The sequence below is a fragment of the Anolis carolinensis genome, chromosome 6 (genome assembly GCF_035594765.1).
Source record: "Anolis carolinensis isolate JA03-04 chromosome 6, rAnoCar3.1.pri, whole genome shotgun sequence".
NCBI classification, from domain to species: Eukaryota; Metazoa; Chordata; class Lepidosauria; order Squamata; family Dactyloidae; genus Anolis; species Anolis carolinensis.
This window is the reverse complement of record NC_085846.1, coordinates 23282503-23310499: the sequence shown is the minus strand read 5'-3', so window position 1 is coordinate 23310499 and position 27997 is coordinate 23282503. Positions and strand designations below refer to the sequence as shown.

General features: G+C 40.9%; 1 protein-coding gene across 1 annotated transcript; it reads right to left on the bottom strand.

The window, feature by feature from the left end:
- Window positions 1-19: 19 nt before the first annotated feature.
- On the bottom strand, window positions 20-27961 carry prrg2 (proline rich and Gla domain 2). Its single transcript, XM_008113619.3, has 7 exons — window positions 27580-27961; window positions 23098-23208; window positions 21718-21881; window positions 9539-9584; window positions 9115-9241; window positions 3142-3276; window positions 20-1620 (listed from the first exon to the last, which is right to left on the bottom strand). Exons 2-7 carry the CDS (start codon window positions 23198-23200, stop codon window positions 1590-1592), a joined length of 606 nt encoding a protein of 201 aa, XP_008111826.1. The 5' UTR covers window positions 23201-23208; window positions 27580-27961; the 3' UTR covers window positions 20-1589.
- Between the last annotated feature and the right edge of the window lie 36 nt (window positions 27962-27997).

Below are 27997 nucleotides of genomic sequence, written 5' to 3'. Positions count from 1 at the left end.
TTGTGATAGGAAGGACAGGTTTATGAAAAGTAGATCATACTTTATTTTTAACACAGACCATGATCAAAACTTCTCAGACAACACAGTTATTTGGAAACGTTCCTGTCCATCTGAATGCTTCCCCTTCTCCAGAGATATGTAGTGGCAATATTTCAGGACAGATGAGCGAAAATATTTCAGGACAGTTGAGCGAAAATGCAGGACAGATACAATGTTTGACATATGTTCAGGCACACACATCTTGCTTAGTTCATTGTACAGTCACACGCATTCCATGTCACACAATTTTGTTCACCACAGTTGTTGGAAGTACATGTAGAGAGACTTTGGTTCTGCTCTTCTGTTCTTGCACAGTTGCATCATTGCAACAGTGTCCATATTTCCCATAACTGATGTATACATTTTACATACGTACATCCTTCCTCCTGCCATATTTCCAAGACTCACTCACTCCATTGTTTGCACGTTTGCTATTTTTTGTACTTAGTTAAGAAATACCAGGGATAAGGTCAGGGGTGTAATTTGGGGGGGGGGGGCCCTAATTTTACAAACTTTTTGCAGTTGTGCAAATGTGGAGACAGAAGGAAAATGTGGGGGGTTCTTAATTAGGAGGCTATCTAAACTCCTCCCATAATTACAACTCTAGATAAGATAATAGAAGAACAACTTGGACTTTATAAATGGAGAGGGATCATAGCTCAGTGGAAAAGAACATACTTTTTATGCAATTGCTCCCAGGTCCAGTTACTTCCAAGTTTTTATTTTAAGGATTAGATAAGTATCATGTAAAAAAAAACCTCTTCCTATCTGAGACCCTGCAAAAGAACAGCCAAACTAGATCAAACAATACCATGCTAGGTGGACAGATAGCCTGGCTTCCTACATTTTTAAGCATGGAAGGGCATATCTCCAGATTAGGAATCAAAGATCAGTATCCATAGCAGGCAAGCACTGCTTTTGATGAGACCAGGAGTAGAAACTCAGGTTACAGAATGAATGTCAGACATAGCCATTTAAAAAGCTTCGTACTGCAAGCTGATCACAGGGGCAAATCTTTCACATCTAGACTTGAATAGAATATAGCAGCTTACACAGTCTTGGGCCATAAGGTTCATAGTTGAGGCTCCAAAGTGTCTGCTCATTTCTCAATCCTAATTGTTTATCCTGAAACAGTTCCTATCCACACTCTGTCTAGTTAAAACCAAGATAGAGAAAAAGATTGTATATACCAAACCTTGTTCAATATGAAGAGGCTGGTCGTAAAGGAATTTGGGATACAAACCTGTACAGACTGGTGATTAATTTTCATGCCAGTGTAGTGAATATGCATAACATTCACATTTGACAGTTGCAAGTTTTTATCATTCAGGCGACATAAGGTAAAATTCTGTAGCACACTTGACACATTTACACCCAGTCTTTATAGAGTGCATACTCATATCTGATAAATATTTGTCAGCATCGCATGTTTTCACAGTTGTGCCCATTCATCCACCAGCTTTGCTGCAATGTGCACGTGTAATGTCTTTTAGGAATGTACAACCAGGTGGAGCAAGTCTCCCGGGAAAGTTCCCCCTGCTGTCAGCAACTCAGGTTGGAGGGGCCAAGTTGGTACTGCTCCTGGAAAAAGAGGAAAGCAAACCACAGTGTCATGTTACTGAGAAAGAAGCTACACATTGATGGTGGTTGGTGAAGAGGAGGAGCAAAGATTTTTTAAAGATGACAGACAACAGCTTTAAAACAACCACATGCTCTTTCAACACAGCAAAATGCACGTTGTCTAACCCTGGAGGCTTGAATTTGGTTTTATGTCACTCCTTCCATTTTCTGTACACGTCCTTTCAAAGTTTCAGCTCCTCAGAGACCTCTTTTAGCAGCCACAATGGCTTTTTTGGATGTCTCCCAATCCAGTATGAGAAGACATTTATTTGAAAGCTTATTCCCTATTTGTGATATAGTAGAGTCTCACTTATCCAACGTAAACGGACCGGCAGAACATTGGATAAGCGAAAATGTTGGGTAATCAGGAGGGATTAAGGAAAAGCTTATTAAATGTCAAATTACATGATTTCACAAATTAAGCACTAAAACATCATGTTTTACAACACATTGACAGAAAAAGTACAATATATGGTAACGTTATGTAGTAATTTACTGTATTTACAAATTTATCACCAAAACATCACAATGTATTGAAAACATTGACTACAAAAACATTGGCTACTAACAAATTGACTACAAATAATGATAGAATTACATAAAATTAACTTGCAGTAACAACATTGTCGGAAATTAAATCCGTTAAAAGTGTAGTCCTCGCTGCCTAGAGAAACAGCTGTGGATCCGAGCAGGAGGTAGACTGTGTTGGATAATCCAGAACGTTGGATAAGTGAATGTTGGATAAGTGAGACTGCTGTATTTTAATTGGTCTTAATGTATTAAACCTATTGTTACTTTTGGAAATTTTATTCTTCTGATATTGGGTGTGTATGTGCTATGACCACTTCCCCCAAATCTCTCAGCATTGGCTATGTTGGCTGTCGCTGGTAGGAACTGAAGGCCGAAAGAAAGGATTTCAGTTGCCCACATCTGTACAAACAATAGAACAATGTTTCTCCCTGCAGTTTTTTCCGGTTTCTGTATTTATTTTATGCTACTATTTACTTTTTCTGATGTATTAACACTGTTAATTTTCATAGCAACAATATCAAGGAGAAAATAAAAAGAAATGAATTCTGATGTTTTAGCCAAATATGGAGCAGAAAGTTGTGTTCTATGCTGCCGTTCCCTGCTGTATTACCTGCCTGTCAGTTTACATCACATCACATTTGCTTTTCCACTCTTCTTGCCAGGGGTCTAGGGTGGTAAATACAGACTCTATGAATGTCATAGAACTACCCCCCCCCCCCCCCGCACATTCTTACACGGACACGGAAGATGCATCATGGCATTTAAATAGCAAACTGAGATGGGAAATATTCTGCTATACTACATATCCACACACTCTCCTTTTTTCTTTTTACTATGGATACTTGGTTTTGGTCTCCACCCTAAACTGAGCTCTCCAGCCATTTTTGGTTCTCAGCTTCTGGATGATGTTGGAACAAGAGACCTGGGGTGAAATCCCAGCAACTTTTGTACCTGTTGTAAGGTGGAGGTGGTGCATCATGCACTCCCGAAGATGCCATTGCTTGATCATAGGATGGAAGCCCTGGTGCATTCTCAGGCTTTGGCTCTTCATCCAAGCTGGTGAGAGGATGCAAGTTGTCTTGAGTCCTGCCCAAAAGAAACAACCAAAAACTCAGAGTGATCCACAAACTATTTCCATGGCATCTAGTTATGGAGTTTAAATGTGGGCAAAGTAAGATTCCAAAACCTTTTCTGTGCTCTCCCCCTATTTTAATTTGTTAAAAATTGGATTACAGTTGGCCACTGAAATTCAGCATATTGCTATATGTACTATTATCAATGCAAAAGTAAACTAAATGCAGTTTAGTAAATACCATAGTTTAGTTCATTTGAGTTTTGTATCAACAGTTGGTATCATAATTAGTCAAATTAAACAATTTAAGGATTCTCTATACAGTAGAGTCTCACTTATCCAACACTTGCTTATCCAACATTCTGGACTATCCAACGCATTTTTGTAGTCAATGTTTTCAATATATTGTGATATTTTGGTTCTAAATTCATAAATACAGTAATTACTACACAGCATTACAGCGTATTGAACTACTTTTTCTGCCAAATGTGTTGTCTAACATGATGTTTTGGTGCTTCATTTGTAAAATCGTAACCTAATTTGATGTTTAATAGGCTTTTCCTTAATGCCTCCTTCTTATCCAACATATTCGCTTATCCAACATTCTGCCGGCCGGTTTATGTTGGATAAGTGAGACTCTACTGTATATACATGTAATTTAATATTCAACTATGCACGGGGAGATTTCATTTGTTAATAATGAGTATGGGGAAATGTAATTTAATATTTAATGAAGATATTTTAATTATATTCTGCTGTAATCTATTTTGCACACATATAGCTACTTTTAGGAGCCCCCAGTGGTGCAGTGGATTAAACCGCCAAGCGGTTGTTGGTCGGTTGTCGGGACAGGAGTGAGCTCCCGCTGTTAGCCCCAGCTTCTGCCAACCTAGCAGTTCGAAAACATGCAAATGTGAGCAGATCAATAGGTACCGCTCCAGCGGGAAGGTAACAGTGCTCCATGCAGTCATGCCAGCCACATGACTTTGGAGGTGTCTATGGACAACGGCAGCTCTTTGGCTTAGAAATGGAGATGAGCACCAACCCTCAGTCGGACACGACTAGACTTAATGTCAAGGAAAACCCTTTACCTTATTTATTTATTTATTTATAGCATTTATATTCCGCCCTTCTCACCCCGAAGGGGACTCAGGGCGGATCACATTACACATATAGTCAAACATTCAATGCCTTTTAACATAGAACAAAGACAGACAAACATAGGCTCCGAGCGGGCCTCGAACTCGTGACCTGGTCAGAGTGATTCATTGCAGTGATTCATTGCAGCTGCTCTCCAGCCTGTGCCACAGCCCGAGCCCTAGCTACTTTTAATGTATTTTAACAACAACAAAAACAATCACTACCAAATATGCATTCTATAATGTACCTTCTCACCTTGCTGAAATGACCCAACCCTGGCTTAGTCATTTGGAATATTCTTTAGAAATAATATTTTTGTAAAGAAACACTAGCTTACTAACAGTTTTCACCAGCTGCTCAGAAAACACACATTTTGGCCAGACAAACACATTATGCCCAAAAGCCTGGAGCCACAAGGATCAAACCTCTCAGAGGCCACAAAATATTACTAGTACCCATGCCAATCTACCCCTATTGATTTTGTCTGGGAAGGTTCAACCTTGCAGGATGGATTTTTTTTCTATTAGTATAAAAGGAAGGGACGTGTAACTTCTAAGCAAGCCATCTGAAATGGGAGGGAATCAAACTGTAGAAATGTTAGTCTTATCAAAGAAGATTCTAAAAGATCTAGTACAGTGGTTCTCAACCCGTGAGTCCCCAGATGCTTTGGCCTTCAACTCCCAGAAATCCTAACAGCTGGCAAACTACTTGGGATTTCTGGTTGTTGTAGGCCAAAACACCTGAGGACTCACCAGTTGAGAACCACTGTACTAGTCTAACATATGTAAGGCTTCAAACAACTATTTTGAACTGAGCATGGAAATCAGCTGGCAATGGAATACCATCTCAGGACTATCCCAGGCCTTAGGATGTCAAGGTTACAACCATGGATTGAGGGGCAAGCCCTGGTGATGTCAGAGGAGATAGCTCCTGATGATGCCATTAAGAAAGTTATATGTATTAAGCATCAGAACAGGCACAGAATATGGCATTTAGTTCTTTTAAAAGTTTAACTACTTTTCAGGACAGCTATCTTGTCCTGAGATTCCTTCACATCACCCTGAAAACTGAAGAAGAGAGGCCAGGCCCTGAAACCAGCACTGATTTTTCAGTGGTGAAATGATGCAATCAGTGAACCAATCAGCAGTCGAAGCTTTTAGATGATCTACAAAGATAGTCCCAGGTACTGCACATTGAATTTATTTTAACTGCAATGTAATGAAGCATGCATAAGATGAAACTGGCAAAGGAATGACTGCAGCTGACTAACACCCTCAATGTAAACGGAAATGCACTCTCACCATCACAAACACTTGCAAAGTCCAGAGGCATGTCCAGAATCAAGGAGTGTTTTCAATCTTATCAATCTGAACTTTCAGGTGGGTCATGACCTTTCCAGAACTGGTTGAATCAATTTCGTAATTAAGGCTTTCTACTAACCAAGATTATCTCAGATTTATCTGGATTTAATATAATCTCGTTCACCCACATCCAGGCTATTATCAAACACAGGTAATGTTCAAGTATGTCAACCACTTTCTTGGAATGAGGTAACAAAGAGCAATAGAACACAGTGTCATCAGCATGTTCATAGTATCTCAGTCCAAAGGTCTGGTTATTTTCTTGCAATAGTTTATGTAGATGGTAATACAACAGAAGAAAGAGCAGAATTAGAGGTACAGGGCCCACATATGATTTCAGAGGGTCACCCCCATCCCCTGAGACCCAAGACCTAACTGATGAAAATGTTTGATGTAAAAACTCCTCTGAGGATATGGAAGAAATTCTGTCACTCTTGGAGCACCAATACTTTTTTAAAAAATCCTAGAGAACTTTTAATGTCAAAAGTGCAAGGGATTGGAAGTCACTTGCAGTTTGTGGGAAGAGCTTCACCACAGCTACCAAATCCAATAAAAACGTGGCATAATCTCCTCCATCCAGTCTAGATAGCATGAGGGACCCTTATGAACCCAAACATGGGGAAGGGGTTTTCTAAGTGTCCAAAGACGACTAGGAAAGTTGCATGTGATCCAAGGGCTACACTTTGGTCAGCCCCATATTGCCAAACAATAGCCCTTTACCACTACCTCCTGGACATAACCAATCAAGAAGGACTTTTTTCCATGTCAGGAGCTACTTGAGAAACTGCAAGTCGCTTCTGATGTGATAGAACTGGCCATCTTGCAAGGACGTTGCCCAGGGGACGCTGTATGTTTGATATTTTACCATCCTGTGGGAGGCTTCTCTCATGTCCCCACATGAGGAGCTAGAGCTGACAGATGGGAGCTCAACTCACTACCCGGATTCAAACCACCGATCTTTCAGTCAACAGTCCTGCCAGCACAAGGGTTTAACCCTTCGCGCCACTGCAATGGGTTAAACTTTTAGATGGACTAAAACTATAGCAACATAGACACCTCCAGGTCCAGCCATGTCTAGATATTCAGAAGGCTAGAACTAAGTAACTTCCTCTATCTAGCTCCTAATATTAGTCATTCAGTAAAGAAGCCAAGGTAGTCTGACTCTGATGTCCTTCTGAACGTCCAGCTAAAATTAGTTTTAAAGTAGATGATGAAGACATTGAAATAGCTCAAGATTTTTCAATCATTAATCAAAATGAAGGCTTCAACCAGGGAATAAAAAGAAGAGTAGGCCTTGGAAGGACAGCTATGATGGAATTAGGCAAGGTCCTGAAGTATAAAAATATATCATGTTAGGATTGTTCATGATGTGCTGTTGTATTTCCCATTTCTATATCGAGTTGTGAGCTGGATAATGAAGAAAGCTGAGAGGACAAAAACCAACTAATTTGAAATATGATGCTGGATAAAAAGTCTAAACATATCATGGACAAATAAATGAGTAATAGAGCAATTGAAGCCTGAACTTTCCCTAGAAGCAAAGATGACCAATCTGAGATTGCTATACTTTGGTCATATCATGAGACGATATGATTCATTAGAAAAGATAATAATGTTTGGAAAGGTATAAGATATTAGGAAAAGGGAGAAAGACATTATAGACAGACTCAATCATGGAAGCCATGGCCTGAGTTTGCAAGAGTTGAGTAGGACTGGTGATGACAGCTGATCCTTATTCCTAGGATCAGCGTAAATCAGAGCTGACTTGATACTAGTATCAGTCAATCATGATTGGTTACGCAAAGCCATCAGTCTCTTTATTGCCCTGGGAAAGAACGGTACTTTTTGCAATTCATACCTTTTACAATTCTTCTTTCCTGTCTCCCTCTACTACATATGATTGCCAAATGTGGATGAAGTTTCACATATCTGATGCAAATGTTGTATGCCATTTTAGTCTTAAAGGTGCTATAGGACTCCCTGTTGTTTGTGCTGCACAGGCCAACACTGGCTATTCCTCCAGGAACCGAAACTGTGCACAGCAAGTTGCACTATCTGGAAAAAGCTGCATGCATTCCCTCTGAAATATAACTTTCAACTTATAAAGAGATGTAAATTCCAAATGGTGACAATTGATTATCATGAGTACCATGCATTCACTACCTTTGCTCAACAGATGTGCCATTGACCATTATACGTTGAACAAAAATGCAATTACTTTTTAGGAAACTTCATACATTAAGCCAGTGGTTCTCAACCTGTGGGTCCCCAGGTATTTTGGCCTACAACTCCCAGAAATCCCACCCAGTTTACCAGCTGTTGGGATTTCTGGGAGTTGAAGGTCAAAACATCTGGGGACCCACAGATTGAGAACCACTGTATTAAGCATTTATAGTAAGCATTCTGCATTGACTGGAATTAGGGACACAGGGCCCCCATGAAAGTGAAAAATTTCAAATAATAAGATTATTTTTTTGGTACCTGGGATAACCTGAGATAACATCTCTAGGATTTTTCAGGTCCTCCAGTATGACTCTATACTTAGTAAACTCTGCACTAGAGAACATAGAGATTCCTAAAGAGGTGCTTTCTCTAGTAATCTCTAGATTCTCTAACAGAGGAAGTTGACCATAGGGTTGCACTGGAGGACCTACAGATTCATACAGAGAGCATTTTAATCAAATCTGTGAATAATCAAATCTGTAAAAGTTAAAAACGCAAATGTGGAGTGGTCACGATACAGTTATTCTGTTTGGGAATAATGGAAGAAGTTGTGAATTCTGTGATGACATTTGAAAGAAATCAAATCGTAAAAAGGATTACAAGATAATCTTTTCCAACTTGGTGGACTTCAGACAACAGGAGGTAGCTTCATCCTTCTTCCTATTTTCTAGATCTGAATTGCCTCCTTACAAGGAGAAATGGATAAACCTGTGTTCCAGTTGTGGGGAGGTCCAATCAACATGTGGTTTTTTCATGTCAAGAGCAACTTGAAAAACTGCAAGTCGCTTCTGATGTAAGAGAACTGGCCGTCCAAGGACGTTGCCCAGGGGACGCCCATATGTTTGATGTTTTACCATCCTGTGGGAGGCTTCTCTCATGTCCTCACATGGAACCAGGGCTGATAGCGAGAGCTCATCTGCGCTCTCTCTGGGTGGATTCAAAACGGCAACTTTCAGTTCAACAACCCAACCTTCAAGTTGTCAGTCCTGCCAGAACAAGGTTTTAATCCACTGTGCCACTGGGGGCTCTATCAACATGGGTGTAATTTGATGAAGAGCATTTTTCTTCCTTTTTATCTCTTATGCACACATATACACACAGAATTTTCCCATTGACCTTGACCCATACCTGGACCGGCTCCTCTCTTTCGCCCGGTACTTGATACAATACATGGCCACGACCACAAACATGACGGTAGATACCAAAGCCGCTATGAGGCCAGCCACCAAACCAGCCACATCCACACCTGGGGTTTCTGAGTAGGCAGGAAAATAGGTTAGTAAACACAGTAGCTGTGAAGAAAAGCTTTAAAAGACTTCTTTTTTTGTTTTTGGATTATGCCTCCAGAATCTTCTAGCCAGGATGATCTTTGGCTGTGCCGACTGGAGGATCCTAAGAACTGTAACTCAGAGAAGTAATGCCCCCCAAGTCTGCTTGGGGAAACAGAACAAGAGTCTCCTAGCTCTAGTATTGTGGATTCAGGCTGCAAAATGGGGCGTTGGAGATATAGAGAAAAGAGCTTTCCCCATTGGCATTTTGTCCCCATACTCACTCGCTCCTCCTTTTCCATTGTGTTCATAGGCCTCCCAAAATTGTTTCTGCAGGAGAGAACAACAAAAGAAGGCAAGATTAATGCAGCATTGATATGAAACAACAATCCTAAATGGCTTAGGTCCAAGAGTTCTGCCTCTTCTTATATTAGCCACTTTTTGTGTCAGGAGCGGGTAGATAAACTGCAAGTCACTTCTGATGTGAGAGAATTGGCCATCTGCAAGGAGGTTGCCCAGGGGACATCCACATGTTTTGATGTTTTTACCATCCTTGTGGGAAGCTTCTCTCATGTCCCCGCATGGAGCTAGAGCTGATAGAGGGAGCTCATCTGCACTCTCCCCGGGTTGGATTCGAACCGGCAACTTTCAGGTCAGTAACCCAACCTTCAGGACATCAATCCTGCCGGTACAAGGGTTTAACCTACTGCATTATGGGGGGGGAGGGGGGGTCCAATATTAGCCTCCAAGATATGTCAGAGGGACTTTTCTTTGTGTTTTAACCACAATAAATGCATAAATTGTGAAATTCCTTGCCTTGAGAGGTAATATCGGCACTCTCTGACAACATTTAACTGTTTGATCATATTGTTTTGTAATAATACCTTATTTTGTTTTGAATTCTGTTAGCCACCATGAATAGCGGATAAAACCCCAATGGCAATACATATACAGTATACAGTAGTCAAAATTCTGCAATTTTGGTGGTAACCACTCAATTTGTGTTCCAATTATCCAACAACAATGAAGGTCTCTTCCTAACAGCCGTTCTAATCATCACAGTAATTCTAATCCTTCAATTAAGTCTGCCAAGGTAAAAATAAAATTTGAATTGAAAATTGTGCAAATGGGAGGGGATACCTATAGAACATTGCTCTGTACAAGTTCTGACCAAATTCCAGTTGTCACAGCTGGCCATACTGGCATCAAAATAAAATAGTCCATTTATTAAAAAGGTGTATTTATAGCAGTCGCCTAATTAGAAAGACATTGAAGGACCAACGACAACCATCCCCTGAATGTTATCCTCTCGTTTGGAAGGATAAAATTGACTGCCTGTTCTGTGTCCTTTGGGATAACTGCCCTCAAATATAGTGGCTTATTAGGTAAAGGTTTCCCCTGACATTAAGTCTAGTCGTGCCCGACTCTGCGGGTTGGTGCTCATCTCCATTTCTAAGCCAAAGAGTCGGCATTGTCCTTAGACACTTCCTAGGTCATGAATTCATGGAGCACCGTTACCTTCCTGCAGAAGCAGTACCTATTGATCTACTCACATTTGCAGGTTTTCGAACTGCTAGGTTGGCAGAAGCTGGGGCTAATAGTGGGAGCTCACTCCACTCCCTGGATTCGAACTGCCAACCTTTTGGCCTGCAAGTTCAGCAGCTCAGCAGTTTAACCCACTGCGCCACTGGGGGCTCCTAGTGGTTTATTATTAGCAACAATTCATCTGTTACTACATTTGGTTTCTGATTATTATGGAATTATGAGAAGCACCATTCTATCATTTGCCCCAGGCAGCAGGCTGTCTTTGGAAAACCCCTTCTGGCAATATTCCCTCCTCAGCCTACTCAGAGAGGCTCCCAATTTTCTTTTCACACTCCATATTAATATTTTTCACAATTACTTTGTAAAACCAAATGTTATGCAAAAAAAATTGGGAGAAAACACACCATTTGGAGAAACCAGCAGTTTCTTAGCACAGAAAGGTAAGGTTAAATGAGATGTCTCAGAACTTGACACTGTCAAACCCATTTCAACAACTCGTTTCAACAGCCATTCCTCCTGCCTTCAGCATTTGTGACTGTTCTACATCTGATATGACAAAAGAAAAAGGGATCATTTTCTAGATGCTGGAAACACTTTCACCCACTAAGAGGTTGTACCCATGCAGGAGTATAGAACTCCAGGCTCCTTACGAAGCCCCAAAATGTCATTGCCACATCACTGAATAAAGTATTTCATGTCTGTTCTTCATTGATGAGGAAACTCTCCTACCATGGAGAAGAGTCTGACCATTGCCTCAGGAGGCAGAGCCTGGGAGATGGGAGTAAGAGGTTAGAGGAGAGTACTGAGTGATGTAACCAGATACAGTGAAGATATCTGTCCTTGCACTTGGCTACTCTGCTGCTGAATACGCATTCCCTGTGTGGAATACATCTCACCACATTAAAACAGTGGATGTGGCTCTTAATGAGACATGCCGCATTATCACAATTATACTGTTTAGCTGGTATTGCACCACCTGACATCCATCAGGAAGTAGCAGCCAGTAATGAAAGAATCAAGACATTGACATCTCTGGCCCATCCTCTGTTTGGGTTATCAGTAAGCAAGCCGACGCCTTAAATCAAGAAATAGCTTCATAAGATCTACAGAGATACTTGCAATAACACCTCAGCAAGCAAGAGTCCAAAAGTGGCAGGCTAAAACCCGGAGCCTCAATCTGTGGCTGATATCAGATGAGAAATACATAGAAGACTGGATGACTTGGAAGACATTGAACAGGCTGTGCTCTGGCGTCAAAGGATGAAGAGCTAACCTTGAGAAATGGGGCTTCAAAATAGAGTCCACAGCATTGGAGTGCAAACCACAGACCACCTATTACAATGCAATCTGAGCTCTGCAACATGCACAATGCAGGACCTTCTTGCAGCGACACCAGAGGCACTCCAAGTGGCCAACTTCTGGTCAGAGGACATTTAGTATAATGCCAATTTTTTATCTTTGTGGTTTTTTTTTAATACATTATAACTGTAGTCTCAATTTGCTTCTGGCACAATAAATAAAAAACCTATTTTGCATCTCAAAGCTAGTCTGCTGCCTTCAGGCTCTATGGAGAATCACCCACATCACTCATATTGAAGGATGTCAGACGTTTCACATAAAATGGAAGGTAGATACCCACTTTTTAAATTTTCCTCAGGCAGCAAACTGTCTTGGGTCAGCCCTGCAAGGGGAATTATATTCCATTTCTAAAATGACATAGCTACTGTTTCAATTGATAGCCCTCAGCAAAGAAAAACCATCCTCTCTAAGCTAGAGGCAAGATGTTTGGTCTTCTGCTGCAAGCCAGGGACACCCTGCCTTTTAGCCAGCCTTAAGAAAAGCCATGGTTGCTACATGATAAGGGAAATTCCATATCTGAGATATTGGCTTCAGCAATAGAGTCCATGATCTCACATATTCAGATAGGAACCCAAATTGATCAAAACAAATAACCAAAAGCACATTTTATGAACCAGAGATGTTATCAGGAAATCCCCCTTGCTTTTCCCACCTCTTTCTCCACTACAGTTGTAAAAGCCACAGGGAAGGGGATCTAAATATACATATACCACAATGTTATCAAACACCACTATCTAGATTCGATACCAACAAGGCTCTTGGTGGGTGGTTTCCAGAAGTAGACGTTAGCACTTGGGACCCTTTTTTCTAGCTGTGTGGGGCTGGAGACAGTAGGAAAAAACAGAGCCCTCTTTTAATGCATCTCAGGTTGGTATATAAAGAACAATAAGAAAATAAATCATAAGTGATAAAGTTTCCCATCAACAACTAGCCGGCTAAGCATCGGATGTGTCCCATCACCAAAGGTAAGCTCTATATTAGCTCTCACGTTTCTCTGCCATCGTTTCAACTGCACTCTCCACAGCCATCATGACTTCTTCACCTCACACGCCTCACTCCTTCCTTTGGTCATGACAATATAGTTGACCCACAGCCCACTCCTTTCCCTTTGTTGCTGTAGCTCAAAGCAAAGTCTTTTGGGATCCAGCAGATTCTGGAGAGATTTTGCAATAGTTTTTTTTCCTTTTCTCTATAATTGATGGAGCAGCAAGTGGCAAAGAGGGGTTCTCCAGACATCATCCATGCCCCTCTTTGGAAAGCCCAGAGAATTTTCCCTAGCCAAAGGGGGACTAACAATGTTCTTCCAAGCAATGGTATCTTCCTATCAAAGAGGCTGGGATTTGCCACCCCTTCTGCTCCGCAACTCCGTACCATCAAAGAACTAGACACGCCCCAGGTCACAATCCTCTCCATTATGATTTTTTCTATCAGTTATAGTATTTTTTTCTACATATGCATATAAATTACATATAAATTTCTAAAACCCACAGAGATACTCGTAGGAACACACCAGCAAGTGAGAGTCTAAAAGTGGCAGGCTAAAACCTGGAACCGCAATCCATGGCTGAGATCGGATGAGAGATTCCCTCCTGGGCACACAGAAGACTGGGCCACTTGGAAGGCACTGAACAGATTGAGTTCTGGCACCACGAGAAACAGAGCCAATCTTAAGAAATGGGGCCACAAAGTGGAGTTCGCGAAATGTGAGTGTGGGGAAGAGAAAACCACAGTCTACTTACTACAACGCAGCCTGAGCCCTGCCACATGCACAATTGAGATCCTTCTTGCAGCAACACCAGAGGCACTCCAAGTGGCCAGCTTCTGGTCAAAGGACATTTAGTATAATGACAAGTTTTAAACTTTGTTTGTGTTTCTAAATACATTACAACTATACCCTCGGTTTCGCTTCTGATACGGAAAATAACTAAATAACTAAATAAATCTAAATGACCAAACACTATCTCTTTTCCTCTTTGTTTTTGTAACAAGCAAGTCAACAAATAACCAAGCAAGTACCAAGTAACCTGGTTTGCTTAGCTTACTAGCATAGTCTATGTCAGTGTTATTCAAAGTGGTAGTATATGGACCAGTGTCAGCCCACAAACCATCAACTTCCAGGCCCTGGAGAGTTTCCAGAAAAGAAAGAAGCAATTGTAGCAATGGGCACAAATACAGTACAATGCATCTCCTTATCCATGGATTCGATATCAATGGTTTCATTTACCCACACTCTCAAAAAAAAATCCCCTTGGAAGTGTCAATGGGCCTCTTTAGATCCGCTAGTGCAATTCTATAGTATGCTTCCACCTCATGTATAGTCAAAATATAGGGTTCACTATTATCTACAGACTCTAACGAGTGGAAAGCAGCATGCTATCTCCTCCATAAAACCTTGAGGAAGCCTATAGTCTGGATAGATCCTGCTTAGCTTACTGCAGTTTGCTGAACTGAACTGAAGCATTCAATTCAGAACATGCACAGTAGAGGGCAGTAGCCTCCAGGAAAAGACAGCCCTCAACCTCAACAACAGACATTACTTCCACGTGTTTCCCCTGGTAAATCACAATAAACCGTTTGTCTCTGTATGAAATTAAAGCAACAGGTATTCATTCTCTCTTTCATCCAGAGCTGAAGCTAAACAGGATTCTGGACTGGCTCTAATAATATATGGATTGTGCCGTGCAGTTATGGCATATTGCACAGCCCTGGATTATCCCTTTAATTGCCGTCACATAGCAATTAATCATATTTAATAGAGAATATGGTGACAGTGTTCTAAATGGTGGAACAGAAAGCACACTGGCAAGCAAACACAACGCCTTTTGTAGCAGCCCCAACATTTCACATTTGAAAACTGTATGACCAAGCAACCCCAGAGCGTTGTAAAGATGACAAAAGTTATTGAGAAAAACAGATGCCCCTTCGACACTGCCCCTATATCCCAGGATCTGATCCCAGATTATGTAATTGTTCCCGATTATCTGACAGTGGAGACTCATATAATCCAGTTTAAAACAGATAATCTGTTATCAGATCCTGGGATATAGGACAGTGTAGAAGGGGCCAGAGAGGCCACAGCAGATTGCTTTTGCCTGAACCCAATGAGAAGGGCAAGACTCAGTCCCCTTCTTCACTCTCTTTCTGCTTGATTATGTAGAATGGATACTTCTCGGGTGTATGCCTTTATTTCAGACTTTTGCTTTTTACATTAGTGTGTATTGAGACCGCTCTCTGCTTGTGTGTGTCAGGAGAGATGTAGTGCTTGGAGATTTTTCCCTCTCTTTTGAACCCTAGAGAGATTGAGTTAGACAGAAGCTCAGACCCAGTTCTTTAATATTAATTTTTGTAAATAAACCTTTTGTAATTTTAAAGATTGAACTGTGGATCTTTGCCTCCTAAGATCTAAATTCTTTTCAAGCCATAACACTTCAGGCTCTGCTTGCTGTGAGCTGAATGCTCCAATATAAGTAACTATATGTTTTAGCTGACTAATGTATTTTATGTGTTATATTTTATGAATAGTTGTTAATGGTCTTAAATGTGTTGCTGTTTTATTGATCTGTTTGGCATTGAATTTTGCCGGTTGTTGTAAGCCGCCCTGAGTCCCCTCGGGTGAGAAGGGCAGGGTAGAAATGTTGTAAATAAATAAATGAATAAATTTAAGTATCATGTTTGCATATTTTTGGATGCTCTGCTGTTTTTGGGAGTTTTCTCTAATGAAATACTAATACCTTTCTTATCTTTTGTACATTTTTTATTTGTGTCAATGGAATTAAACCAAGGAAAAAAGTAGAAAGCGGCAGGAGGAGAGAGAAAGAGGGACCTTTAAAAAGCAGCTAAAATGTGGGACAACAGAGGACTAATCAGCACTGTGTTGTGGTACAACACACAACCGGGTACAGTGGGATCTCGGTATCTGTTGGGTTTGGTCCCCTGTGAATGCCAGAAACAATGGATGCTCAGGTCTCATTAAATACAATGGCATAATCAAATGGTATCTCTTATATAAAATGGCAAAATCAAGATTTTTAGATTTAAAAAAATACATTTTCAAATTAGAATACTAGAATCCATGGATAGGATGGGCCAACTGCATGTGATGGGAAAAGCTTTAACTGAATTAGAGGAGATAGTATATTTGACTGGGAGGTGAAGAACTCATTGGGAGGATTCATACTGGACACCTTTTAGAGGAATTTTTAACCATATTCCTGAATGCTAAGTTACATGCATAATACTCGAAACCTATCAAGATGAACAAAAGTGAAGGAAAAACTGAATATAGTAGATACAAGCAGATAATATCCCCCCCCCCCAAAAAAAAACCCCACTGAACATTGCAGCTGGAATTACCATTACGGTACAGAACAGAACTACATGAAAACTGGTTTCATATAGTCTTTCCAGTTTAAGTGAAGTAACATTGCTATGTAAAAAAACAAAAAAACAAAACAACAACATGCAAAACATGCCTTGACCTAGCTACAATTTTCCCCCTGACCGTCATCACAAGCTGCTGTGGTTGCTGGTTTCAGTCCCCGCCTTCCCAACTCTGAAATGCCAATGCGTAGTTCTGTAATAAGAAGCCTGAGGTCTTATTTGCGGCTGTTGACTATGCTAAGAATCTCTCTGTACTGAACTTCCTAGACGAGTCATGACAAGGAGGAACTGCACCGAGACAACAGTGTTCTTAGCTCACTAGTTCAGAACCAGTGTTGCTTTATTTATTGCTTTCCTGGAATGATATGGAAACTTTGCTCCTTTTAGTGCCACAGGATTCAAAACACACAGGTCAGTGCAAACACAATCTTGGCACAGCATAGCATTATGAAAATGAAAGCAAAACTTTAGTCCCCTCCACACTCACAAACACACATCTATACCTTTACCTTGGTCAAGCTGTAAGGAAATGTTGAAAACCTTTTGTTTTAAATTAACCACTGTTACTCTGAAGTTGAGAGGTTATGTCTCTTCTTAACTATAGGTTGTTTTGAAACGAGCCAGTATCAAATTATGATTATGAGGCTGGCTTGTTTCAATAAACCATTATTAGGATGGACCATAGTTAGAACAAGCATAGCCAATGGCAAAAAATGAAAGGAGTTGCAACCCAGGGTGGCATGACTCTCAATACTGAAATGAACCATGGTTTGCTTTATTTTTGAGGTTATTCAGATATTAACTACAGCTTAGGAGCTGATATTGTATCCCATGTCCCTTAAATCCAAATTTAAAGGAATAATAACCCTACAAAGCGATTCTAAAAGAAAAATATTTTGTGAACACTGCTCAATTTAGATCACTCCTTGTGGTGGCCAGCTGTGAAAACCACGGCTTAAAGACAGCCTAAATTTCTAGACATGCAACAAGTAAAGCATGAGATGACTGTTGCTTGTCTCTCTCAACTTAAGCTTCCAGCATTTAGTTTTATAAGGCCACAGCCACCTCCATCATGCAACAACCATGAGGAGACAGCAGCAACCATAATCATAGTTTGTCTATTTAGTGTTACATCAAATCAAAGTTAGTGCAAATGATAGTTTTCATAAAGTGTATGCTACCAACTTAATTACTTCAGTTTGCCTCAAAGGTGAAACAGGATCTCTTGGCATTCTGATCCAGACTAACACAGCTATGTCTTTGGATTCTGCTTCAGTTCAGTGTTTGTGGTTTACATTTCCTGTATTATTACAAGCTGAGGTCTGCTAATTCAGACATCACCCAAAACCAGTTGAGCTTCCTTAACCATGAGTTGGTTAAATTGAGCTGTAGTGGCCAGTTTTTACCCAAAAGATTGCAACCTAATTATTTTAAAAAAATAAAAATATTACACACAGGAAGCAGATATGTGATTATTAGATTAATTTATTTGGAAACCAAAAAGTGCATTGCCTGGTGCAAAATTTTTATTGGCACAGAGTACAGAATGGCTGACATGGATATAAAATTGACCTATACTTGGGTATTATGTTGGCTCTTTATTTAGGAGGTCCATGGGGTGATACTATGAAAAAACAAATACATAGTTAATCTCATCTATGGTTTAAGAAATCAAGCCATCTTTGTAAACAATGGCCTGAAGTTGGCTTGCTTCAATAACCTACAGTAAAGACTACTAGTTTTAAAAGGTCAAGAGATCTAATTCATTTGGGGGTATCTGTAAAAATGTGACCCATATCTATAGCCACATGGAAAGAGTAGACATAAGGGGGGGTCTTACTTATAACTCCATTGCAACCTTTACTTATAGCATAATATGTGCTATAGTACTGGTCTTGTACCAATACATTTTACATACATTGGACTATAAACATCATCATGGTGTTTGGAGATAGTTGGAAGCATCTGTCTGGGAAATGCTATACCTTTGCCAGAGAAGCTCTCAGGCCCCTTCTACACTGCCATATAAAATCCAGATTATCTGATTTGAACTGGATTATATGGCAGTGTAGACTCATAAAATCCAGTTCAAAGCAAATAATGTGGATTATCTGCTTTGATAATGTGAAGTACAGTAGAGTCTCACTTATCCAACACTCGCTTATCCAACGTTCTGGATTATCCAACGCATTTTTATAGTCAATGTTTTCAATATATCATGATATTTTGGTGCGAAATTAGTAAATACAGTAATTGCTACGTAGCATTACTGCGTAATGAACTACTTTTTCTGCCAGATTTGTTGTATAACATGATGCTTTGGTGCTTAATTTGTAAAATCATAACCTAATTTGATGTTTAATAGGCTTCTCCTTAATCTCTCCTTATTATCCAACATATTCGCTTATCCAACGCTCATCCGGCCCGTTTATGTTGGATAAGTGAGACTCTCCTGTATATGGCAGTGTAGAAGGGCCCCCAGTTGCTTCCTTCCTGCAATTCTGGCAGTGGTTTTGTAGACTAACTACAATTCCACCAAGACTACAAGAGGCAGCAGATGCTCATTTAAAAATCATTACACTGGATAATATTTCCGGTGTAGGGAGCTATTATGGTCTATAATGGCCAATGTCCTAGTTCACAAAGGATAGTCCTCTATTCAAAGATGTCCTCTTTTTAAAGAGCTACCTAGTCCAAGCTGGGTTGAGGCATAAAGAAAATAAGAAGACAGAGCAGCCAGCAGTCTTGAACTTTTCCTAAATACTATCACTATCTTATTACTATTGATCAGGATGCTCATAAAAGAGCAAGAGCGTGAAAGCCCAGTGCATGAAATGTATTGGGGTTTTTTTAAATACAGAAATGAATGGCACACAAATGAGAAGAGCCACATTTCTCAAGAAAAAGAATCTATATTCCATATACTTTCCGGGAACTATGCATAGGATGACTATGTGGGTTGCTTTATCCAGTCTAAGTCCAATTTAAAGAACTATAATGAATGTTGACCATATAGTTATATTGAAGGATCTGTTCTAGAGGTTCCCAGAGCGCTATTCTCCCAGGTTAAAAAAGTGTTGGGTTTTTTTTTTTTGCATTTATTCCACTTTTGTTGGTGCCTTGTTCTCTAACCTCAGTGAATGTGAAGGGTTGACTATACTTGCTGTATTTGAATTCTCTTGCTAACTATTAATTATCCCTTTCCCCAGATGCATGAAATGTACAGGCAGTCCCCCAAATTACAAGCAAGATAGGTTCTGAAGGTGTTATGATTGAGCCTCATGGCTCTGTTACTGACAGACGTGGGCGTAAGACTCCTCGAGAGTCAGATACTCTCGAGGAGCGAGAAAGAAAAAGACTGCGAGACATTTTTGCAGCACCATCTGACGAAGAGTCTTTTGAGGGGTTTACGGAGAGAATGGAGGAGGGGCTGGTTAGCTCGGAGGAGGATGAGATGGATTGGACTCGGGTGAGGGAGGAATTGGGTGCCACTGGCCATGATGGGATAGAAGATGAATGGGGACCTTCAGGATTAGACCCATGGTCTAGCTGGAGGGATGGGACGGGATCCACAGCTGGAGATGCTGTGGGGCGTAGTCAGAGGTGTTCCAGCTCTGATGAGGAAAGTGATGAGGAAACGCCCGGGTTAAGGAGGACAGCTGACAGTGATGAGGATTTGTAACTGGCATAAAATGGGGCTTGGGAGCAATTGCAAATTGCGTTGGGCATGGTAATCTGGACGAACGCTTGGGATCTGTGTGGGACGCTTTCCTGAAGACTGGTGTGTTTTCGTGTGCTGATACCTTGACCTTCCGTCGTCTTCTTGACGGACGCCATCTCCTGCTTTGAAATTCGGACTGAACTGACCACGGCTTGACTTCCCCCTTCTTGGACTTGGAAACTACAAACGTCTGCTTCTGGCTTTGATCTACGGAAAGGAACTGGGTCTACTCTACTGCTACAATCCTTGGCTGATCTGTTCGTGTTGGAAATCCTGTCTGCTGTGTGTGTGGGAGCGACGCAAGTTACTCTAAGCACAGTGTTGGCAGCAGAGAGGAATCTGCTGCCAATTAGTTGCATTCTTTTGTATCTTTTGTTCCTCGGCTTTTGTTTTGTTTATCCCCAGGCTGAAGCAAGCAGTTTGTTTTTACCCGGATTAAACTCCGGTTTAATCCGGTTTATCTTTTGAACGTTTTTCCTTGTCCCTTTTTGCTCCTAAAGGCTAATACTGCCTGGCCCTTGTATTTTACGGGCATTTTTGAGTTCTGTAATCCAATAAACTCTGTTATCTTGAATCTTGTGGCGTTCTGTCCTTGACAGAAGGTTTGTTCTTAAGGGGGGGATGGCTGGAGCAACACTTTAAAAAGTACCTGATGCAATTTACAAACAAAGTTGCAAACAAAGTTATATATACTGTATATGCATACTTTGGATAGCATAGGAAAGGATTAACATCTCAGTGGGGTTTGTTTTTGCTGTCTGTGCCCCTTTTCAGAAGTTTTCACCTCACTTTCTGTCCCTGTGATGATTGGGTTTTGAAAAATTTGGCTTGCCGTGGAAACAAGGATAGAAGAAAAAACTTGAGTGGAGATATCTTTTCCCCATGATAACTCTTTCAAGAGTGAATTTCTTTTCCTAGGAGTAGATTTCTCTCATTTTCTGCTGACTTAAGTTAACCCCCATTCTTAACTATGAGTTGCTTGTAAGTCGGATATTTGTAGCTTGGGGACTGACTCCCTGTATAGCAAGACTGGACAACTCGTGGCTTTCTTGTCATTTTATTTATTGCTGTTTTAAAATGCTCCAGGTTCCTTCCATCCTCCTTTCAACTATAGTACTACTAAATTGCTCAGTGGGAAAAGAGGAGCGGTGTGTGTCAAATCTGGCCCTTCCCAGTAGGCTGAGGCAAAAGCAAACTGCTGCAACCACTCCTAGCTGTGTGTTTTTCCTTATTAATAACTTTTGTCACCTTGACCACACTCTGATGTTGCTCAGCCAGACATGTCCCAGTTTTTATCTCCGAAATGTCGGGAAGTAAATTCTAAATTTGTATTTAAATTGGCATGTACAGATTATATGCAGATTTCATGAAAATCTCAACCCACATTTTTGGCCACAAATAAGTAACCAACCTCATAAAATCCTGGTCTAAGACCTGCTCCATTCCCCAATACTCAACTGTTTTGAAGTCATCCTCAAAGACTTCTCGGGCTTCCTCATAGTTGCAAATTTCCTCGATGCATTCACGTTCCAGATTGTCTGGGACGATCAGCTCAAAATCCCAGTGGTTATAAAGAAGCTTACGGCCCAGGAATCTGTGTGCAGTTATGTCGTCCAGGAACACTGAGAAGAGAAAACAAAGCATTTTTCTCATGTTCAAAGCACAGCTTGGGAAAGTTACTTTTTTAACAGCTTCCAGAATCCTTGGGCCAGTAACTTTACCAGCCTTGGATTTAGCATATCTGAATCTACAGCAACCCACTCTCTGAGCCTAAAGTGTCTTACAGAGATTGCCCACCTGGCCTTAATGGATTGGCATGTGTATGGTTTCTGCTGTGAGTCTTCAAGTCATTTCTTATTTATGGTAACCTTAAGGCAAATCTATCACAGGGTTTTATTGGCAAGATTTGTTCAGAGAGGGCTGCTTTTGCCTTCCTCTGAGGCTGAGAGAATGCGACTTGTCCAAAATCACCCAGCATGTCTCTATGGTTGAGCAGGGATTTGAAATCTGGTTTCGAGAGTTGTAGTCCAATGTTTAAACCACTACACAACATTGGCCCTACCTAAAGCTAATATTAATGGGAATTTAAGAGAGGGTTATGAACCAATAGTTAAGCCTTTAAGATTCTAGTGCTTTCTGTTCTTGCCTGTTATCAGATCTTTGCAGATCATTTGATTCCAAACACCATGAATGTGCCTTTGTTCCTGGTTTGTTGCCCACTGGCACATGCATGCGTTTCCAGGTTGAGCTTTTGTGCTTTTTTCCCCCCTCAGGGGCAACTCGCTAACTTCTTTCCTCCTTGTGGAAATGCAACACTTCCTGGCCATATATAGTACTCGCTGCCACATGTGGAATGTAGGTCTGCAAGTATTAGAAGCTATTATCTGTGACATGCAAGCTTAGAGGTGAGAGAGGTTGTATAGAGAGAGTGTGTTGTTTGTGCATGCTGGAACTCTTGGTTTTAGTTGACCTTTTCTGTTAAAGCAGGATTGATTGTAAGTTGTGGTGGCTGAAGGGTCAGCCTATAACCCAGGATTATATGGCAGTGTAGACTCATATAATCCAGTTCAAAGCAGACAATGTGGATTATTCAATTTGATAATCTAGATTATATGGCAGTGTAGAAGGGGTCCCAGTAGAGCTCAATCCAAATTATCACTTATCCTGAATCTTACTGAGTGATTTGGGTTACCCTCCTTTAGCCTAAAGTTCATAAGGTCTGTAGCACTGGATTTGGTGTGCTGATCCAAAGCATGAGAAGGACTAAAATGAATAGCAATAAAACTGCATTTTGCTGTCATGTAAGCCCTTCATCAATGTAACCTTTTTCAAATTTACCTTGATCCTCTACAGCGCTCTGGACTTGATTGTATCTCTGGAAAGAAGCGGCGAGAACAAGTGCTACAGCTTGGAACAGCAGAAGACAGGAAGAACTCCACATGACAGTCCCTGAAATGGGAGCATAAGATTGGTTACAAGAGGACTGAACCAAATATTGCATCTATTCCAGTGGTTCTCAACCTGCAGTCCCCAAATGTTTTGGCCTACAACTCCCAGAAATCCCAGCCAGTTTACCAGCTATTAAGATTTCTGGAAGTTCAAGGCCAAAAACATCTGGGGATCCCAGGTTGTGAACCACCAATCTATACTGTAGAATTAATGCAGTTTGACACCTCAGATTTTCCCTGCAGATTAAATAAATCCACAACTCAGGATATGGCTTTCTGTGCAAACAGGGAGGAATGGATTTGTGACACGTTTTTCCCTAGAAAGTGCAAAAGCAAACTTGATTTCACCTGCCCCGCTCCCAAGATTTAAATGAAAAAATATTCAAGCAGATGCAGAAGAAATCCAGTGCAACCTTTAAAGGCTGATATATTTATTTCAGCTAAGAAAGGATGGACCCGCAGTGGCACAATGGGTTAACCCAGTGGTCCTCAACCTGTGGACCCCAGGTGTTTTGGCCTACAACTCCCAGAAATCCCAGCCAGTTTACCAGCTGTTAGGCTTTCTGGGAGTTGAAGGCCAAAACATCTGGGGACCCATAGGTTGAGAACCACTGGGATAAACCCTTGTGCTGGCTGAACTGCTGACCTGAAGTTTGGGTTGCTGACCTGAAGGTTGGTGGTTCGAATCCGTGAGATGGTGTGAGCTCCCATCTGTCAGCTCTAGCTTGCGGGGACATGAGGGAAGCCCCCCCCCCCCAGTAGGATGGTAACACATCCGGGCATCCCCTGGGCAATATCTCTGTAGAAGGCCAATTTTCTCACACCAGTCGCTTCTGACACGATTTAAAAAAGCTAAGAAAGGGATGTAGTTGGTTGAGTGCAGGATTCAGGTTTCTGGAGACCACCATCCAATCTTTTCTGTTCAGCTACAAGCATAGAGCTTTTGAATAGACACATACATGATATAGATAATGTATTCTATTCATCCCTGAGCATTGGAATACAACTCTGGAGATCAGGGTTCGAATCTCCTTCCAGCCACAATCCCCCTGGAGTGATCATGCGTGAGTCACACTCTCTCTGCCTCAAGCAAAGCTCTTCCAAAAAGAAATCTGGACTCCTAGAGCTAGAAGAGACCCTCAATGCCACCCCAGTCTTACCCATCTCTGTACGCAGGAAGACACAATCAAAGCGCTTCCAATAGATGTCCATCCAGCCTCTACTTAAAAACCTCCAGAGAAGGAGACTCCATCGAACTCCATTGTGTCCTACTTTCTGGAGCAGCAGAAAACAAGCTGGCTCCATCTTCCATAAGACATCCTTTCAAATATGGTTCTCATGTAACCTTCTCTTCTGCAAGCTAATCATCCAAGCTCCCTAAGCCACATCTCATAGTAATTCGTGGGTGGCTTCCAGTTTTTTGGCTAGTTTGGTTGCCCTTCTCTGAACATCTTCTAGTTTGTTTATATCCTTCTTGAATTGTGGTGCCCGGAATTGGGTGAGATCTGACCAAAGTAGAAGAGGGTGCAGCTAGCTAAGAAACACCTTAGTCAAAGCAAGCTGTGAATCTTAATAACACCTTCCAAGGCGTTGAAGCCCATTCCCAAATGTTAAGTGTAAATTCAAAAAAGTAACTTTCTCAAACTCCACTAGTGTGGAGTATTATAAGGTGAAACATCCCATTGCCTGCAAGGGAACAGTAAATGCTGAGACATTTATAGGGAGGAAAGATGATGTTTTTTTTAATTGTACAGCGTTTTCTCAATGGAAAAAGTCTTTCTAGACCACAAGTCTACCCAGAAGCAAGGCCTGTTGAATTCAATGTCTTCTAATGGGTGTGCACAAAAAACATTGATCCTATTATCCTACAGGACATCCATTCTTAAAAATTAGTCCTTAAGGCAAAAGGAGAAAGATAAGCTTTTCTCCAGCTGTATTCAGCCCTCAGCCTTTTGGAATGACAAAAAGCTGGCTTTTCTCCTGTGATTTATCAAGCAAGTTAATCATTTGCAGTTCCAGTCCTGCGTACATTTACTCGGAAGTGTATTCTGTAGAACTGCCTAGCTTAGTTTTGGGTTTGTTTTTTTTGTATCCCCAGCATAAGCACAATCTGAAAGACATAGCATGAGCATTTGCCACACCATGGATGATATAAAACAATCATCTAAGTGTGTATTTCTTTACTGAAGTCTTTAAAAAATCATGATAATATTTCAAGCAGTTCCTTGCAGAGCTTTATGGAAGGGCTGAACCTGCACTTAGTTCCAAGAAAATATGTTTAGAGCCCTAGAAATAATTTTAAATGTTGATGATGGTAGAATAATCCAATTTAAAACCAGCTGCTTCCCCCTGCTCTATTAGTCCCCAATGAATTCCTGCCATTTATACTAAATATAAACCAAATGTGGTATTATTGGAGCATAACTCCCATCATCTCTGATACAGTTAGCCCTCTGTATTCACAGGGGTTTGAGGCACAAGAGCCCCCATGAATGTAAAAACCACAAATATAGAATTTCTCTGGGAATTTCTATGTCTTCGAGTATATCTACGATCAACATCTTTTGGAAACTGAACATAGAACTGCACTGGATGATTTACAGATTTCTAGAGTGAACATTTTAAATCAAAATCTACTAATAATTATATCCATAAAAGTCAAAGTCGCAAATGTGGAGTGATGACAGTAGTTTGTTATGCTGATTAGGACTGATGGGAGACACACTCCGACAACATCTGGAGAACCAAAAAATTGCCAGCCTTGATAGTCCTTTTTAATAGTCAGTATTTTGCACCAGTTACCATTTTATTCTGACTACATTCCTATAAGGTAGGTGAGGTTTATTTCTCCCATAGTGCCAAAGTTTCCAGAGCTGTAAATTAAAAATAAACCATCATTATCTCTTGCCGGGACTGGAAGAGAAGTCCTTTAGGTAATAGGGTGGATCCCGAGATAGGCTTTGCTGTGTATTTCAAATGGGCACACCCTACTGAGATGGGGAGGGTTCCCGGAGCAAAACTTTTCTGTTTTAAAAATCATATGCTCTAACAGAGAATAATATATTCTGTTCCAATCCCTTATGGGATGAAGCTGGAAAAAAAGATCTTTCTGACTTATGACTTAAAATAATAATAATTACACCCACACATTCAGGGTATTTTCAACTCCAGTTTCTGTTTCCATGAGATGTAATATAAATAGACCATAATAGCTACTTTAGATTCAGGATATGTTCCCAAGCCCACTGAACTCATAAACCTCTGCAGAAGTCTACCGTATACCATGCAGCTGTGGACAAGTCTACATAGGAACCACCAAACACAGCATTGCCCAAACACAAATCAAGGAACACAAAAGGCACTGCAGACTAATCCCATCAGAGAAGTCATAGCAGAGCTTTGATGAACCGACCTGGACACAGCATATTATTTGAGGACACAGTAATGCTGGACCACTCTAACAACTACCATGTAAGACTACACAGAGAAGCCATTGAAATCTACAAGCATGTGGACAATTTCAACAGTTAGGAGGAAACCATGAAAATGAACAAAATCTGACTACTAGTATTTTAAAACTCTAAAATCAGGACAGTAAATAAAGAACAACACTCAGAAAACAGAGGAATTCCAGACATGAATCAATCAGGACCAGCTAACACCTCCCAACAAAGGATTCCCCAGGCAGTAAGCAGCCAGACCTTAAAGCTGAAAGGCTATTCAATGCTATTCAAGGTGATCAATTGAAACATTCACACCTACCTCAAACAGATAAGAGTTCTTTCTCCCACCTGGAACTTTCCACATTGCCTAGTTTCCAACATACCTCACAACCTCTGGGGATGCCTGCCATAGATGCAGGCGAAACGTCAAGAAATAATTCTTCTGGAACATGGCCATACAGCCCAGAAAACTCACAGCAACTCATAAACTACTTCTACGCATGAACAAAGTAAACTGTGATTCTAAGTACTGTACACTCACAAGTGGATTACATTGTATTCAGATGGATTTAACCAAAATAAGTCAATTTGAAAATACAATGTAATCCAATTCTGAGTTGATGTGGCAAGGGTTGTGCCATTAAAATACAGTAAGAGGACTTGGTATCATATCTCTTAGTGTTCCAATGTTCTTTTAAAATCTTGGAGTTTTCCTATAGGATGATATCCAATTTAATTTTGGCAATAGGACCAGAGAAGATTTTTTTTTTGTAAAGTGTTAATTGTAAGAAGTGTAGCTCTTGCTTTCTAGGCAGTTCTTGAAAATCAAAATCTGATTAGAAGAAAGGCAAAGAAAAACAACACACATATTGGAAATCAAAGTGTTAAACAAAGAGAGAGTTGGGTTTGTTTCAGAGCTGCCAACTCACCTGTGCGGAAATTGTGGGCGGAAAGCAGGTAGATGAACTGGAGGGAAGCACCAGGCTGTTCCCAAGCCCTTGCCCACTCCAATCCGGGAAGCCAGATGTAAAGAGTTAAAGGTTTATCCAAATATCAAACAGGCGAAGGATAACGGAAGAGATAAATCCTGACTCTGTGACCACCCTGAAATAGCAGGGAGTCACTGAAAGAAGACTGATGTCTGCTGAATAGAAGCAGGCGCTGCCAAAGCTCCAGGTGAAGGGAGGTGGGTGGGTCTGAAGGTCACATAGAGGAGGAGATACAGGTAAAGCCAGGCAGGGGAGGGTGGTTGATTGTAGGAGGAGTATAAGGCTGGGCTGGCAGAATGCCGGTGAGAGAGTGGGCAGGTAGCCTTTGTTCTGCAAATGTCCAGTCACTCCCCACCCC

What these genes read in the sequence shown, in the direction of transcription:
- prrg2 (XM_008113619.3), bottom strand. Translation starts at nt 23,200, where the DNA reads ATGTGGAGTTCTTCCTGTCTTCTGCTGTTCCAAGCTGTAGCACTTGTT. An exon ending in GAGCGCTGTAGAGGATCAAG is followed by an intron (nt 21,882 to 23,097) that starts GTAAATTTGAAA and finishes TTCTCTTCTCAG; the next exon opens with TGTTCCTGGACGACATAACT. An exon ending in AAAGAGAGGAGCCGGTCCAG is followed by an intron (nt 3,277 to 9,114) that starts GTATGGGTCAAG and finishes TCTTTTGGGCAG; the next exon opens with GACTCAAGACAACTTGCATC.